Source organism: Gavialis gangeticus, unplaced genomic scaffold (genome assembly GCF_001723915.1).
Source record: "Gavialis gangeticus isolate Ggan-Ray unplaced genomic scaffold, GavGan_comp1, whole genome shotgun sequence".
In the NCBI taxonomy this organism is placed as follows: domain Eukaryota; kingdom Metazoa; phylum Chordata; order Crocodylia; family Gavialidae; genus Gavialis; species Gavialis gangeticus.
The window spans coordinates 342819-356755 of NW_017728983.1; the positions used below are offsets into that span (position 1 = coordinate 342819).

The 13937-nt window shown below is 46.8% G+C and overlaps 1 protein-coding gene across 1 annotated transcript in view; it reads right to left on the bottom strand.

Annotated features, from left to right (window-relative positions):
• Nucleotides 1-13937, bottom strand: part of LOC109294335 (diacylglycerol kinase beta-like) — a 168318-nt gene that overhangs the window by 138591 nt on the left and 15790 nt on the right. Inside the window, exon 2 of the mRNA XM_019512643.1 lies at nucleotides 1709-2053. Coding sequence (XP_019368188.1) covers nucleotides 1709-1775 — 67 coding nt within the window. The 5' untranslated portion in view covers nucleotides 1776-2053. The remainder of the gene's footprint in view (nucleotides 1-1708; nucleotides 2054-13937) is intronic.

Genomic DNA, 13937 nt, shown 5'->3' on the forward strand with positions numbered 1-13937 from the left:
GCACAGGCAGTGAGAAACCTGCCCACCCCACCTTGCCAAAGGGAGTTTGGACCGACATCTCCCGCTTCCTTGCAACATGCTCTAAGCCCCAGGCAACTGTCTAGGCAATATGGTTCAGTGAGCTTTGCCCTGCCTTGGCAGACTGGGCCCTGGGTTTTGGTATCTGCCTCCAATTGCATGTCTGCTTTTTGCCTTTAATAGTCGTTGGATAAAATGGAGTAGCAGTGCAGCAGTTAATAATACTGCATCTTTTTGGGTAACCATGGGCCATTGATCTCATCCATGCACAGCTTCCCCCCTCCCACAGTGCCAGGGCCTCAAAACAGTCACAAGCTTGAATCTGCCACAGTAGAGAGTGAGGAAAACAAGGGGAAGATGGAGTATAGGCTGAGGGAAATAAGGGAGGTGATCTGGTCAAGACAGTAGTAAACACTAGTCTAGGGCTCTGCCTAGGGATCCTCTGAGTTTCCCTAGCCACCTTTTCAACTGGTACAGCTGATGTCAACATTCACCCTGCCTGATGCTAGCTCCACTGCAAGCAGGAAGGCCTATACACAGGAGTAAATCGGTGGGTGGAAACCAAAAGCAAGGGGTAGCTCCCTACCAGTGATACCCAGCGGGTTCTGCTCAAGGGAGTAGCATTACCACTGTAGCTGTTCCCAAGCTGAACTTCCACTCCCCGCTGCAATGGAAGCAGAGTTCGTTTCAGACTCACGTCATGTCTTCGTTATTGTGGCTATCAAATATATTTGAGAAGGTTTAATCCCCCAAAATTTTCTAATGGGAGTTGGGCTCGTGGTTCCAGGAAGGGAGCTTGGCGGGGCTCCCTGGTGCAGCTAACCTGGATTACTCGTCTCGGATCCACATACATTGAAATGCAAAGGGAAGGAACTGCCAGTGCCTAAAACAGGAACAGCTGTGAGAAGTCTGAAGGCGCTAGTGCAAGAATAAGTGTATTAAAGATACTGTATATGCTGCTGCTGCAAGCACTAGAAACTTCCTTGCTTAATCAGTGATGCAGATGCCTAATAATGACTTTAGCCTGGCCCCAGAAAGATTTCACTTTGTTGTTATGGTTTGTTGTGGGGCGGGGAAGAGATTTGCCCAGTCAGCCCCTGTCTCTAGGGCTGAAGGAGCAAGGTTTATTCAAACTTTACATAGGTATAATGCACAGGGCAGTTCTGATGAGTTCTTTGTGATGGACAAAGCTGAGAACGACTCCTGCCAAACAACGGCAGGCCTCTCCTCACCCTCTACACATGCTGTTGCACCCATGCATGTGGATCGAGTGACCAAAATCACCTCAGGTCACTACCACTTTTACAAACATAACCTGCCTGACCTGTGACAGTCAGGACTGTGACTTGGGACAGGCCAGACCTCAGCCCAAATGTGCTGGAGAACCACAGAGGTACACGTTCGTTTGCTCCACGGAACGCAGGTTACTGGTAGCACCTATAGGATATACAGTAGCACCTCATAAAACCTCCATGTGCACATTCCCTGTCTACAGAGGTTCTGTACCATGGGATGGGCTCTGGGTACTGCCACCATGAAGAGGAGAATGTGGACTGTCTTTGTCTTGCATACAAGATGTGGGTGACACCCCTGGCCATTGAGTTCAGGTGCACTCACCCTGCCCCCACACAAGCAATCCATGATGATAGTAAAAATGGCAACAGAGCCAAGGAAGAGTCCTGGTACTTACAATCAGTGTATTGCTGGAGTTGAGCAAACTCTGTCGGACTGAGGGAGATCCACACACCATCACTCATTTTTCAGGTGAGCCCTTGGGAAGACCAAGTCCACAATAAAGGGGGAATAGAGATCCACGCCAAGGGGTTATCTTTGGAGCTAGGAGCCGTCTGGGTTCATTTCTGTAGTTCCATGTCCACAATGTCACAGGAAGCAAGGTGCATACTTCACATCACCTCCAGGGCTAGTGCTGAGGTCTCTTGTTTCACAGCCATCTTTATGACCATGACATGAGTGACTCCATGAGGACAAACTTCAGAGAAGCCAAGCGATGAACTCTACTTCATTGTCTTCTCTCCTAAAGTTATAAAGACATGCAAGCAAGTCAATCTCTTACAATGCCTGTCTGCTTCCTTCTCAATCACTCAGGCATGGACAGACAGGATGTTTACCCTGGTGTAATCAGCATGAAACCAGTGTTAAAAAAAAAAAAGAGTGGACAGATTAGGTGGAGTAACTTTGAGCAATCTGGTAAAGAAGTACCCTTGAAAGAGTAAAACTATATAGGGATACGTTAGCCAGTTGAAGATGATATCTGTTCTTACCCATCTGGGGTAGCCATTAGCTGAGGGCAACAAAGTATTATCTTGTCCATGCTACCTACAGGTGTGGCACAGTAACAGCATCCTACTGCATGCAGCTTACCTTGGAAATAGCTGCACGTCTGGCCAGTCCTAATCCCAGTGTTATTTACATCAGTGTTCAAAACCAAAGTAAAATATATTGGGGTACATGAGTACTTGAGGGGGTGGTTTAATCAGAGATGATCCTGCCTTGAGCAGGGGGCTGGACTACATGACCTTGTGAGGTCCCTTCCAGCCCTGCTCTCCTATGGTGCTACATATTCATCCGTCCATGCCATCAGAGGAATGAGGGCCACACAAGAGTTTAATCAAGGCACAAGCAGCCTGTTGCTTAAACACATGTAGTTAGCTGGAACTGAACCCATTTCAGGCCATCCTGAAGAGTGAAGCAGGAGAACAGCAAAAGGGAACTGGGACAATAAAGAAGGAACTATCAAGTGCAAGCAAGCAAATTATTGGTTGGATCTGACCAAGTAAGTTCAGTATTTTCCAAGGACCTGTGTGAATAAAGCAAATACCTTCTACCAAACTTGGTTGTAATTCATGGTTCTCCAGCCAAATCAGAATGAAGGGGCCTTGTTTGCTCATGGCTTGTTCTCTCATTTTATCTGGATAATGAACACATTAACCTGGACTTACAGTCACTTTGGCCATAAAACTTTAAAAAGGCCTGTGCAAATGCTGAAGTTAATAGGTATTGGTATACGCGGGGGTGGAACACTGTAGGTACAGCAGGGATTTCAGCTGCACAGCCAGTTTTATAATGAGGTGCGGAGGCTGACAGCATATGCGAGTGGTGTATGAAGGGATGGCTTATCTGGAGCAGAATGTACAGAATCAAATACCTCCCTAGGGAGGCATGTTTCAGCGTGTGTCAAAACTAAAAGAAAGGTTATGCATGTCATGCAACTAGTGACCATCTGACATGGCAACTTGGTCAAATATAGCAAATTTGGATTCAAGCTTGTACCAGGTTAACTAGCTAAAGGGTGACATTTGAACTGCAGCAAAACACCATGGACATTCTTTAATTCAATTCAGAAACATTTTACATTGATTGAACTGAAGGGTTCCCACTGGTTGAACGACCCCTAAACCACTGCCACTTTATATACAGACTATGTCAAAGTTGGCTACCACCATATGGTATGTTACGAGGGCATCTCAGAAAGGCAATTTCAAAATAAAACTATTTTGTGTGCAATGAGTGGGAAACTACCCAGCAGGGGGAACACTGATGGTGGCACTGTCAAACACACTCATCATTCATGCCTATGGAGAGAGATGATATGGTGCAGTAAACGATCACTGAATATGGAATAGTTCTATTGTGAAATTGCTGCTGCTTTCTGAAGCACTCCCATAGGAAGTCCTGTTCTCACACAGAGCTGTTTAATATAATATTTATTATTTATTTTGATCTTAAAATAACTTAAAAAAAGAAACATGAATCATTACTGCCTCTGTATTTCTGACTAAAGCATATATACATTTTCTGAGACACCCTCTTGTGCCCCAATCCCATCTACACGTTAGCTTTAGCATTGAACTGCACAGTCCAGCCAGTTCTACTGGGCCATACAGCAAAGTGGGATAAGGGGACTGGGATGGGGGGGGGGCAAGAAAGAGTCTCCAGGAAAAAATAGACACACTTTAGTCACCAGGAGTACAGACGTAGCAACTGGTAATGACGCTTCTTGTTACCTTAGAAAGTGAGAAGCATCATTTACAATGCATGCTGTCGTAGATGGTCAAAATATCCATCCTCAACAACCAGATGCTCAGAGTGACACACACATCCATATACATCTTTTACTGCAAGACACTTTGTATTATTTTTTTTGTGTTATCATAATCATAATCAACATTATCATTATTGTCATTATCATCAGCATCATCATTATTATTTGTTACGAGACACCTTGTATTATTCTGATTTCTCCTCCAACAAAGGCTTTCTGTACTGAATCTCTATCAGGGGGAACACCAGGATGTCAGTACTGTATCCAAGGCTCATGAGCACCCTGCAGGTGACCAGAAATGACTGCTGCATTGATACTGAGGTGACAGAGATGGCTAGTTACCAAGATCAGTGCAGGGTTTATTGGTCATCAGAGTTCCTAGTCTAGCAGGCCACTTGGACAGTAGCCAGTTCAGACTGCCCCAGCAATGGGTCAGACAGAGTGTGGTCATGTCGAGGAGCTGCGGACAACACTAACACCACTGTCTGGATCCCTCCCACTCTCTAGCCATATGCAGAGGCTGGGACCTAATCCTTCTTCCACACTGAAAGATGATTGCCAGCATGAGGAATTTCCTATAACTTAGAAAATGGAAAATACCAGTACAATCTGTAACCTCTCACCAGCAAGAAGTACTGCAGAGCTCCTATTCTGCATATATTTGCGACTTAAATTTCCCAGGGAAAATACAATTTGATCTGAGCAGAAAGGACGGCACTATTAATTAGGGAAGAGGGAGGTCAGGAAGCCTTGAAGCCAAAGACGACCTAAACAAGTGGAAACTCGAAGATCATGCCTTCATCTCTGACCTTGGGAACAGATTCTGAGCTAATAACAGCTTTTATGAAAATCTAAATCAAAAAACAGAAACAAAAAAAATGAGGAGGGAAGAGAGACAAACAACAAAGTAGCTCCCAACAGCACAAAGCCCCCAGAAAACTCTCTGCCACAGTGGAAATGGCAGTGACCTCCTGGAGGTGACAGCCCTGCTGACAATCAATGTGCAGATGTGATAACCTGTTAGTTCCTTGGCTTAAACTGATAAACTGGGGGGAGAAATATTTGGGAAACAGTGGGTTTCTAAGAAGGTGCATGCAGCAGTCTACAGAGCCATTGTCTAGAAGAGAGGTGAGGATGACCTCAATTTTAGGCCCATTTCCCTGACAGATACTGAATGTCAAGTTCAGCAAGCCTCATTTTACTAGAGGGCCAAATGGATGCAGTGGGATTTGTGAGACGAGGAGATATTGGGTGTCCCTGTACTAATCTATCTTGATAGGAGCACAGCTGAGAGCATGCCACCCTAGTCCCTTCCCTGGGGGGTGGAACGTGCTCACCTCCCCTTCTCTTCTTCATCAGGTGAAGGTAAACTAGCAGCCCAGTTCCTGGGATTCCTCTGAGCTATCCCTGGAATCCCATGATTCGGAGGCTACAAGAGATCAGCTGAGGGCAGAAAGGCCCTACCCTTCCAGGCCAAAGCTGTCCAGATAGTCAGTGATTCCTTTAAGGGTCTGCTCACTGTGAAAAGTTTAACCGATAAGTGATGTCATATCCCCCCATAAGTGAATTTGCATGTAATGGATCCACTGGAGTGGCCAGATCTCACAGATACAACCAACATCTACAAGACTTCTAGAGCAAGCATTTCCTTGAAAGGTTTTAAGGACTGTTTCGCACAGCTTTTCAGGTTGGTCGGTGCATTTCTGCATCTAATTGCATAAGCTAGATTTTCCAAACAAGGAGAAAGCCTCTTCCTGCCGAAACAAAGTGGAAAGTTCCTCTTTGGTCTGGCCTAAAAGCCAGCCTACAGCCTCTCTCATTTTCCATCACTCAGACAGATTCCCTTTTTGATCACCCTTTTTGCAAAGATGGAAGCTCCTTCTCTTCTCTCTCCACAATTCATTAAAAAACGAGTGGACGGAAGTAGACCTCCAGAATGTTCTGGTTTTACAATCTCATTTTCCACGTCTTACCCAGTGTCCCCGTTTCTTGAAAATCCTACCCAATTTGGGAAGAGATATCGGGGTAGGGATGGGATAGCATTTCACAGCACTTCTAAAACTTGTCAGTTTAATCAGAGGGGGGGACAGAAATCTGCAACACCATACTCCTTATGCTTCAAGCAGTGGTAGATATTTTCAGTACTGTGTGTAGGTAGGTACACAGCCAGATCAAATTGAGCATTAGCTTTAGTGGAGGGGAAGTCTGTAAATATTTACATAATTGAGAGCTTCCAAGACATCTAAGCTAGCATCGAGCTCTTAGGAAACACGAGGCCAGCAGAAATGGAAGAAATAAAGCATTCAGGGGAACATTCAGAATCCAAATCTTGCAGCACAAGTCTGCAAGGCATGAGAACTAGCCCGTGAGACTGACTGGTCTATTGTTTTTACTGAAGAGGAGAGACATGCTAGCACACCTGACATCAGACAATGGAAACATAAACCAGTCTATTAAAATTCTGCAAGGGGAAGTATCTGCAATCAAAAATAAATGGAGGATCAGATTTTTAGAAAGGCTCAATGCACTGAATGCAAAACAGGGGCAGAGTGCTCTGGCCCGCATTTAGGTACACAAGGGAGCACTAGTCTCCAGGGGAAAAAATCTGGCTCCACATCAGAGACAGATACCTGGCATCAACCACTGATGTCTCCACGTGCTCACCACTATGTTTGACCCACCTGTCTTTTAGCAACCAGAAAAGACATTATTAGTCCACAGAAATACTCTACAGAAGCCACACAATGAATCTGTCTCAGGCCACAACAAAAAATTCATCCTTGCCGAAAGGAAAGTCCTGCTAGTACTTTCTGTGTGCAAGCCCCTCTGCTCACTCTTCTTGGAGACAGAAGAAGTAGGCAATTAAGGAAGGAAAACTTCAGACAACCAAGAAATGCCCAAATTTAACTGGATAAATTATTTACAAAGAATTCATCCAGCATCAGAATGCTGCTCCAGAGTCGGCATTCAGAGAGATTTGCCTAAAATGAATTTGAGTAAAGCTTCTGGTTTAAAACATATCTCTAGATTTTCTCTTCAGACCTGGTGAGCCCCTGCATGCCCTCTCTGTGGCATCATCCAGTCTGACAGTCAAGAGCTCCAAGTTTTGACCTGAGTTGGCAGTTTGCTTCATGGGCAGGTGGTATTTAACTCTCAGGCAACTGACAGAAGAAACGCTACAAAGATAAAAGCTATCCAATATAAATGTGCCACTTACATGCATCTTTTTGTCCCTTGACCTTCATGCACAACAAAAATATTGGGGGAAAACAGCATTGTTCCCAATGAGGCATGAGACCCTGAACAATCAGCCTAGGCTGAAGTTACTGGAATCAGCATTAGCTTGGAAATACCCAATGCTTTAAGCTCAGTGTTGGAGGAGGTCTAATAATGAACTAAGTCTGGGCACTGGTCAGAATGAGATGCAGAGGGAAAAACTGCATCACAAACTGCAAGGACGTCTCTTAAAGAATACTACACAGAAATCCCTTGCTGACAGAAGCACATTACAGTGGAAGGCCTAATTTACCACTGGAAAGGAGGATTACAAAATTTTGCCAAGATTTAAGAGGCTGTTGTGCGTTCTCAGTAGTGTGGGAATCTGCTAGCAACAACATGCCTGCATCTGCTCACCTTTCTACTGCCCTCCCCCTTTCATGTGCTAATAATCCTCCAAAGAATTCTCTTGTTGGGCCAAGTGCTTGTTTCCAAGAGGAGGTGATTTGGAAAACGAATCACCCTTTGGGTCACGTATGGACAAAAAAAGTCACTTATCCAGTTGGGACAACTTGAACATACAGGTTTTGCCCACCCACGGTGTGACCCTCTCAGGCTGGCTTGCTCTCACGGAAGAACGAAAGCCGCATCCTGTGGCTATCACATATAAGACTCCTACTGACTTCAGTGAGAGCAGGATGGGGCTCAGAGATCCTGCACTGCCTGTGGTGCAGCATCTTGCTGGGACAGACCAGCTTCCTCTTGTAAAAGTTTAATAGCCATAGACATTATTGCTGCTCTGCAACTGGTTCAACTGTTACTGTTTTCCCTTCATAAATCACAAGTAACATGTGTCCAGTTAACATGAAAAAAACAAATCCATGAATAAGCGTGGTCCAGGGCTCCGATACACTGCGCTATCAGGCTCCAGGATGGAAGCGTGACTTCCACAATACAGCCCCAACGCCTCTGATTAAACCCAGAGTGGAGCAGAGGATACCATATCATGTGCAAGCTTAGACCAGAGCGGGTTGAGGAAAAAAAAGGACCAGAGAGGGGGGCAGTTCCCAGATGTCAGGGCTGCAGCGATTCCAAATAAACAGTCGAGTTCTGAGAGCTGCCAAAGAAAACCATCATTGCAGGGAAACATCTCAAGAGTAATGGGAGCATTTTTGTTGCCCCTGTGCTGGATGCTAATAGGTGGGAGACAGCTCCAGGGTGGTATTGCTGTTGTTGAGGAAGCATACAAGCTAAAAGCCCTTGCATGACCTACCCTGCCGTGCCGTACCAGACGCCAGTTAGACGCCAGACCAGTCCTTCTAGTCATTAACTTTACGGCACCAAGGAGCTGCAATTTGTGGAGTGTGGGTGGAATTTCAGCTTCTATGCCAAATGTCCTGGCTTCTGGCAGAGTTTTAAATGCATCCTTAAACCTCTGGAAAATAGCTGTTCTTTCCTTTTACCCCTGGTTAGAAGACAGTCCTTGCTGGAGTACTGCTGCCTGGGCGTAAGATGGATCATGTAATATGCTTGCTCTGCACTAGTGTTAGATCATCTGAGAGCAGTAACAATTACCTACCATCCTGCTTCTCTACTGCCGAAACGATATGTGAGGCTTATGAGGATAATATAACCTGCATTAACAAGATGGTCTCCACCATGGATGGAGTCTACGATCTGAAATGCCAGATCTGAAGGTTAAACACCCCCCTTCCTATTCTACCTACAGTGTTCAGGCTTCTCTCCCTCAACTAGTCACCTGTTTCTTCTGCTCCTAAATAGACACATGCAAAATTTGCCATCCAAACTATTTTTTTTTGGTGCAAACTGCTTATGTGATGCCACCAAAACGTTTGGTAAATCTGTGGCAGTTTCACTGAATTGCGTGCTCTGGGAAAACGAGGATCTGAAAACAGAAGATAAAGTTCAAATGTTTTCTTTTGCTATTTTTGAAATAAAATATTGACTTCCCGCTATTTCCCAATACCTTTTAAACTCACCAGGCAGAATTAAAAAACAAAAACAAAAAACCCCGGAAAATAAATGCTCAAGATCTAAGACCTGAGAAAGAGTACCTAATGCCCAAAAGCTTGTCCAACAGCTCTCCCAACTATATAGTTGGTCCCATAAAAGATATCACAAAATATCCCTGACACTTGTACACTCCCTGGATTATCATGGTGACAACAACACTCAAACCCTAAAGTGGTCTGACTCCCTGCAAAAGTGAAATCTGACTTTTGATTCCCAGAAAAAAAAAAAAAGTTTTTGTTTTTTTTGGCTTGACCTGAAATGATTTGGGGGGGGGAGGGGTGTTCAGCAAGCCAAAAAATCCATTATTTGCATTTTTTCTCTCAATATTGTACTTTCAGTCAGACTGCTTTGTATGCCTGGGATGACCTGCTCAATAGCATACAGCAAGTCTGTTCTGTGAAGATAGTCAAAATATCATCACCATTTCAACAGTAAAGGTAGGGATGGAAAGCTATGGGTAGCCAGGAGAATGGGAAAAATTGCAAATTGGGACACTGTAGGGGTCTTTCCACAGCCATTTTTGGAATAATGAATGCAATTTCCTGCATTTTAGGTTTAGACTGGGGGGGACAGGCTCTGTGGAAACCCAGCTGCTCTTCATTTGGCATTCTCCAAATTGTCACTGGCAAATTATATTCTATTAAATCAAATTTGCTTCTCTCTAAAAATAGCTCCCCTACTAGGGTTACAAATAACATCAGATTACTCTGACTGAAGGAGATTAACAAGAAAACAATTCATCTTCCCCCGGTTCTGCCTTGTGAGTTTGACAGCGCTTTGCCCAGTTGGTTTTCGGCAGCTACCCTGCCCAGGCATTTCTCCCTTGTTTGTGTGGGTTTTCCACAGTAAAGTGACACAGAATAAATGTTTCTGAGATAGCAATGTGCAACTGCAAGACTATAAAAACTGCCGAGGGAGTTGGCAGGCTGGGAGGCATTGGCTGGAAGCGCTGCTAAAACTCTCTTCGTGCAAGTGACTGGCTTTCAAGTCCCTTTAATACACGGGCTTGTCTCAATCCCCCTGGGCTTCATTCACTCCTGCATTTCCCACTGGAAAGAGAAATCACATTAAAACGCTCTAAAAGCACAATTGCAATGCCTATCAACACCGTCCCTCTCATTCCAGCCCCCCTACCTCCCAACAGACACCCTTTGGTTCTTATATCAACTGCGCACGCCTGCCCCCACTCACCCATCACCCCTTCCATGCTAATAGCAATTGAGCCTTGCTTCCTATTTTCTGCTCTGCTCCCTTATTTTTCCTCTCCGTTCTGGCCACTCTTTGAGCCCACCCCCAATGCCAAGCATCAGCAGCCTCTGGTTGTACTTGCACTGGTGAAAAGGCCCTTCAAAGGTTCCCAAGACGAAATTCTCACACTGCTGGCAGCGTCCTACTCGACGCAAAGAAGACCTGGGCTTCAGGGGCCATTCACTCCCGTGCTGGACCCGCAACATGCTGTGAAGTAGCCACAGTACTTTGCCCTGGCAAGCTGAGCTGGCACCTAGGCACACAGAGCTGGCTCGGCGCCAGGCCAACAAAGCAGCTCAGGGCTAAGGCACACGGAAAGGGCAGGGGGGAAGTTTGCATGGCAGCTGCCACTGCTCTGTCTCTTCGGTAGACAAAGGGCAGGCTTCAGTCTCCTGCTGTGTCAATAGAAGATCTGGCATAAATATCAAATCCACATCTGGAAACAAATGTCAGCCTATGCCCTTAACTCCCTCTGGGACATACAGAAGAGGACTGGTCTTCATTGCACCCTTTAGCAAAGAGGTCTCCCATCCCCCTAATGCCCGTTCCCTCCAAGTCTTCCCTGTATTTATTTATGGATTTACACTCTCCCCTGCCCAAAAGGTTCAGAGCGGCTTATAATAAGCAAACAACCCAGACAGGAAACAACAGTTGATTCTCCAAACAGCCCGCAGCAAAACTTGAGACTTCTAATTCGCCTCCACACCAGCGCACCTTCCTCCTTATAGCCGGATCCAGGATCTTGAAATGGGGTGACGTGCACCATCACACATAACACAACACATTTTTCTCCAGTTAAAACGAAACTAGAAGCTGTAGTAATATCCAGGCCTAGGCCCCTGGCATTATTCAGTTTCAGACTGAAGCAAAAACAAGTAGAGCTTCGTTGGCACGAGCCAAGAACAAGCTGCAGGGCTGTGAAATAGGAGCTTCAGTACCAGGAGCAGGGGGCACACGGCAGCACTGCAGAACAAAGGAAAGCCCAATTAGTGGATACAAGACCATTAAAAAGAAGAGAGGGTCATTAACACCTGGGGAATGAAGAGTTTAGAAGGGATGAAGTAGATGACAATGAGCCATGAAGCCAAACAACGCGCTCACTGCTGCCTGATTAGAAATGCGGCTGCCGCTGCCAGGCAGCTGGTTTTAAGATTTGGGTGGGGAAGGAATGAAAGGGGGTGAAAATGCAGCAATGCACCCCCCCTTTTCCCCCCCAGTCTCCTCTATATAAGCAAACTCTCTGGCCAATCCCAACCATACTTCCCTACATCCATTTACCATCCAGCACCCCAGGGCAGCACCAACCCAGGAACACCTACCAGGTCTGTGGGGTGGGCAAGCTGGCCAGGTCCTTCCCTCTCCATTTGGGCAGCCAAGAGGGTGCCTGGGCTGGCCCCAGCCCTCCCACAGAGCAGAAGGGGATGGAGCGATAGCAGCCGTTCTTCAGCCCAGGAATGCCTGCTGGCTTTGAGGGCCTGCAGGCTGGCCAGGTCCTTCTCTCTGGTGTTCCTCCCTAGTTCAGGTGTTGTGGCAATGTTTGGATCAGCCAGCCGGCAGTCCCAAAAGGCATTATCTGCATTCTTGCTGTGCTGATGCTTGGCTGAAGTATAAAGCCTAATGGCTGGCACAGCTCTAAGACAGAAGCTTTGGTGCTCCAGCCTCCAGACTGCTACAGGCTTTCCACTCGATCAGCCAGCTTTATGTTCCAGCTGCAAGGCAGAAGCCTTCGTTCCACAGTATCTTGGCTGAGCGGAGCCAGCCAGCAGGATTCACCAGGAGCAAGAGTACTTTGGAGCGCATGTTTATGTCTCTAGCTCCTCACCAGCCTGGGCTAAGTGCTGCATTATTAAATCAGAGCCCTTGCAGAAGTGTCAGGCAGGGACAGCCGCCCAGAGCTCCCTGAGGCTGGCGCTGGTTGATATTTCCCTGGAGAGAGTGGAGCAATGAGGCCCGTGGAGGAGGCAGGGCTTCCTGCATCTGCTCTTCCTCTTTTCCAGCCAGAGTTGCAGTGGAGGCAGGAGTGTTACTGCCATTAGCAACCTCTCCCTATGGCTGGTGGGAGTCAATGCCGCTTTGCTACCTCCATTTTGAAATGCACCAAGAAGTTCCTCTCCCTCATTCAGGCTCTCTCAGACACAAGACACCAACAGACCCCTCTCCTCACTCTGGCAAGTTTCCAGTACCAAGGCAGAGTTCCCTTCACCATCTCCAATGGCCATGAGAGGAGGCAGGTTGGGGCAGACCAGGATTGAGGCAGGGAACTGTAGAAATCCCATGCAAAGTGGTGGCCCTGCCAGCTACAGCCTGCAGGCAACAAGACCAGAGCTGCATTTTGGGCACCTCTGCTGATAACATCTTTGCCCCCTTGGTGCAGTGTTACAGAGGCTAATGACCTTTGCTGAAGAGAGCCAGCGGCCCCGAGTGCTTTGCTGCTGCACTGAAGTAGCTGCACCATGCAGCATCTGGCTACAGCTATGCTCTTCTGGTTGATTGTGCAGGCCCCCAGGCAGCTGTTAAGGCTGGCCGTGGGATGAGCAGGCTGTGATGCACTGCCTCAGGGAACCAGGCCCCAAAGGACTTAGCGCTCGAATAGTTAAAGGCAACCAGTGACATGCCATCCAGATCCTGGCACGTGGTCAGGGCTGGTTCCAGAACATAAGGGAGGCGCAGTCGCTGTCCACTGGCCATGCCTAACACTTAGCCTCAATCTCCAGCGGGGTCCCAAGATCTACCCTCTGGGCTGGTGCAGCTCAGTTCCAGCGCACTGATAGAATCACAGACAATGAGGGTTGGAAGGGACCTCGGGAGGTCACATCTAGTCCAACCGCCTGCTCAAAGCAGGACCAGACCCAGCTAGGTCATCCCAGCCAAAGCTTTGTCTAGCCGGGTTTTGTAAACCTCCAAGGATGGAGCTTCTACTACATTTCTGGGTAACCTGTTCCAGTGCTTTACTACCCTCCTAGTGCGAAAATTCATCCTAATATCTAACCTCAACTTCCCTTGCTGCAGCTTGAGACCACTGCTCCTTCTGTCAGCTGCCCCCACTGAGAACAGCCTAACTCCATCTTCTTTTGAATCTCCCTGCAGAGACATGAAGGCTGCTATTAAATCCCCACTCAGTCTTCTCTTCTCTAGACTAAATAAGCCCAGTCCCCTCAGCCTCTTCTCACAAGTCATGTTCTCCAGCCCCCAAGCCATTTTTGTTGCCCTCCTCTGGACTCCAATTTATCCACATTCCTTCTCTAATGGGGGGCCCAAAACTGAACACCGAACTCCAGATGTGGCCTCACCAGCGCTGAATACAGGGGAATAATCACTTCCCTTGACCTACTGGCTACACTCCTACCAATGCAGCCCA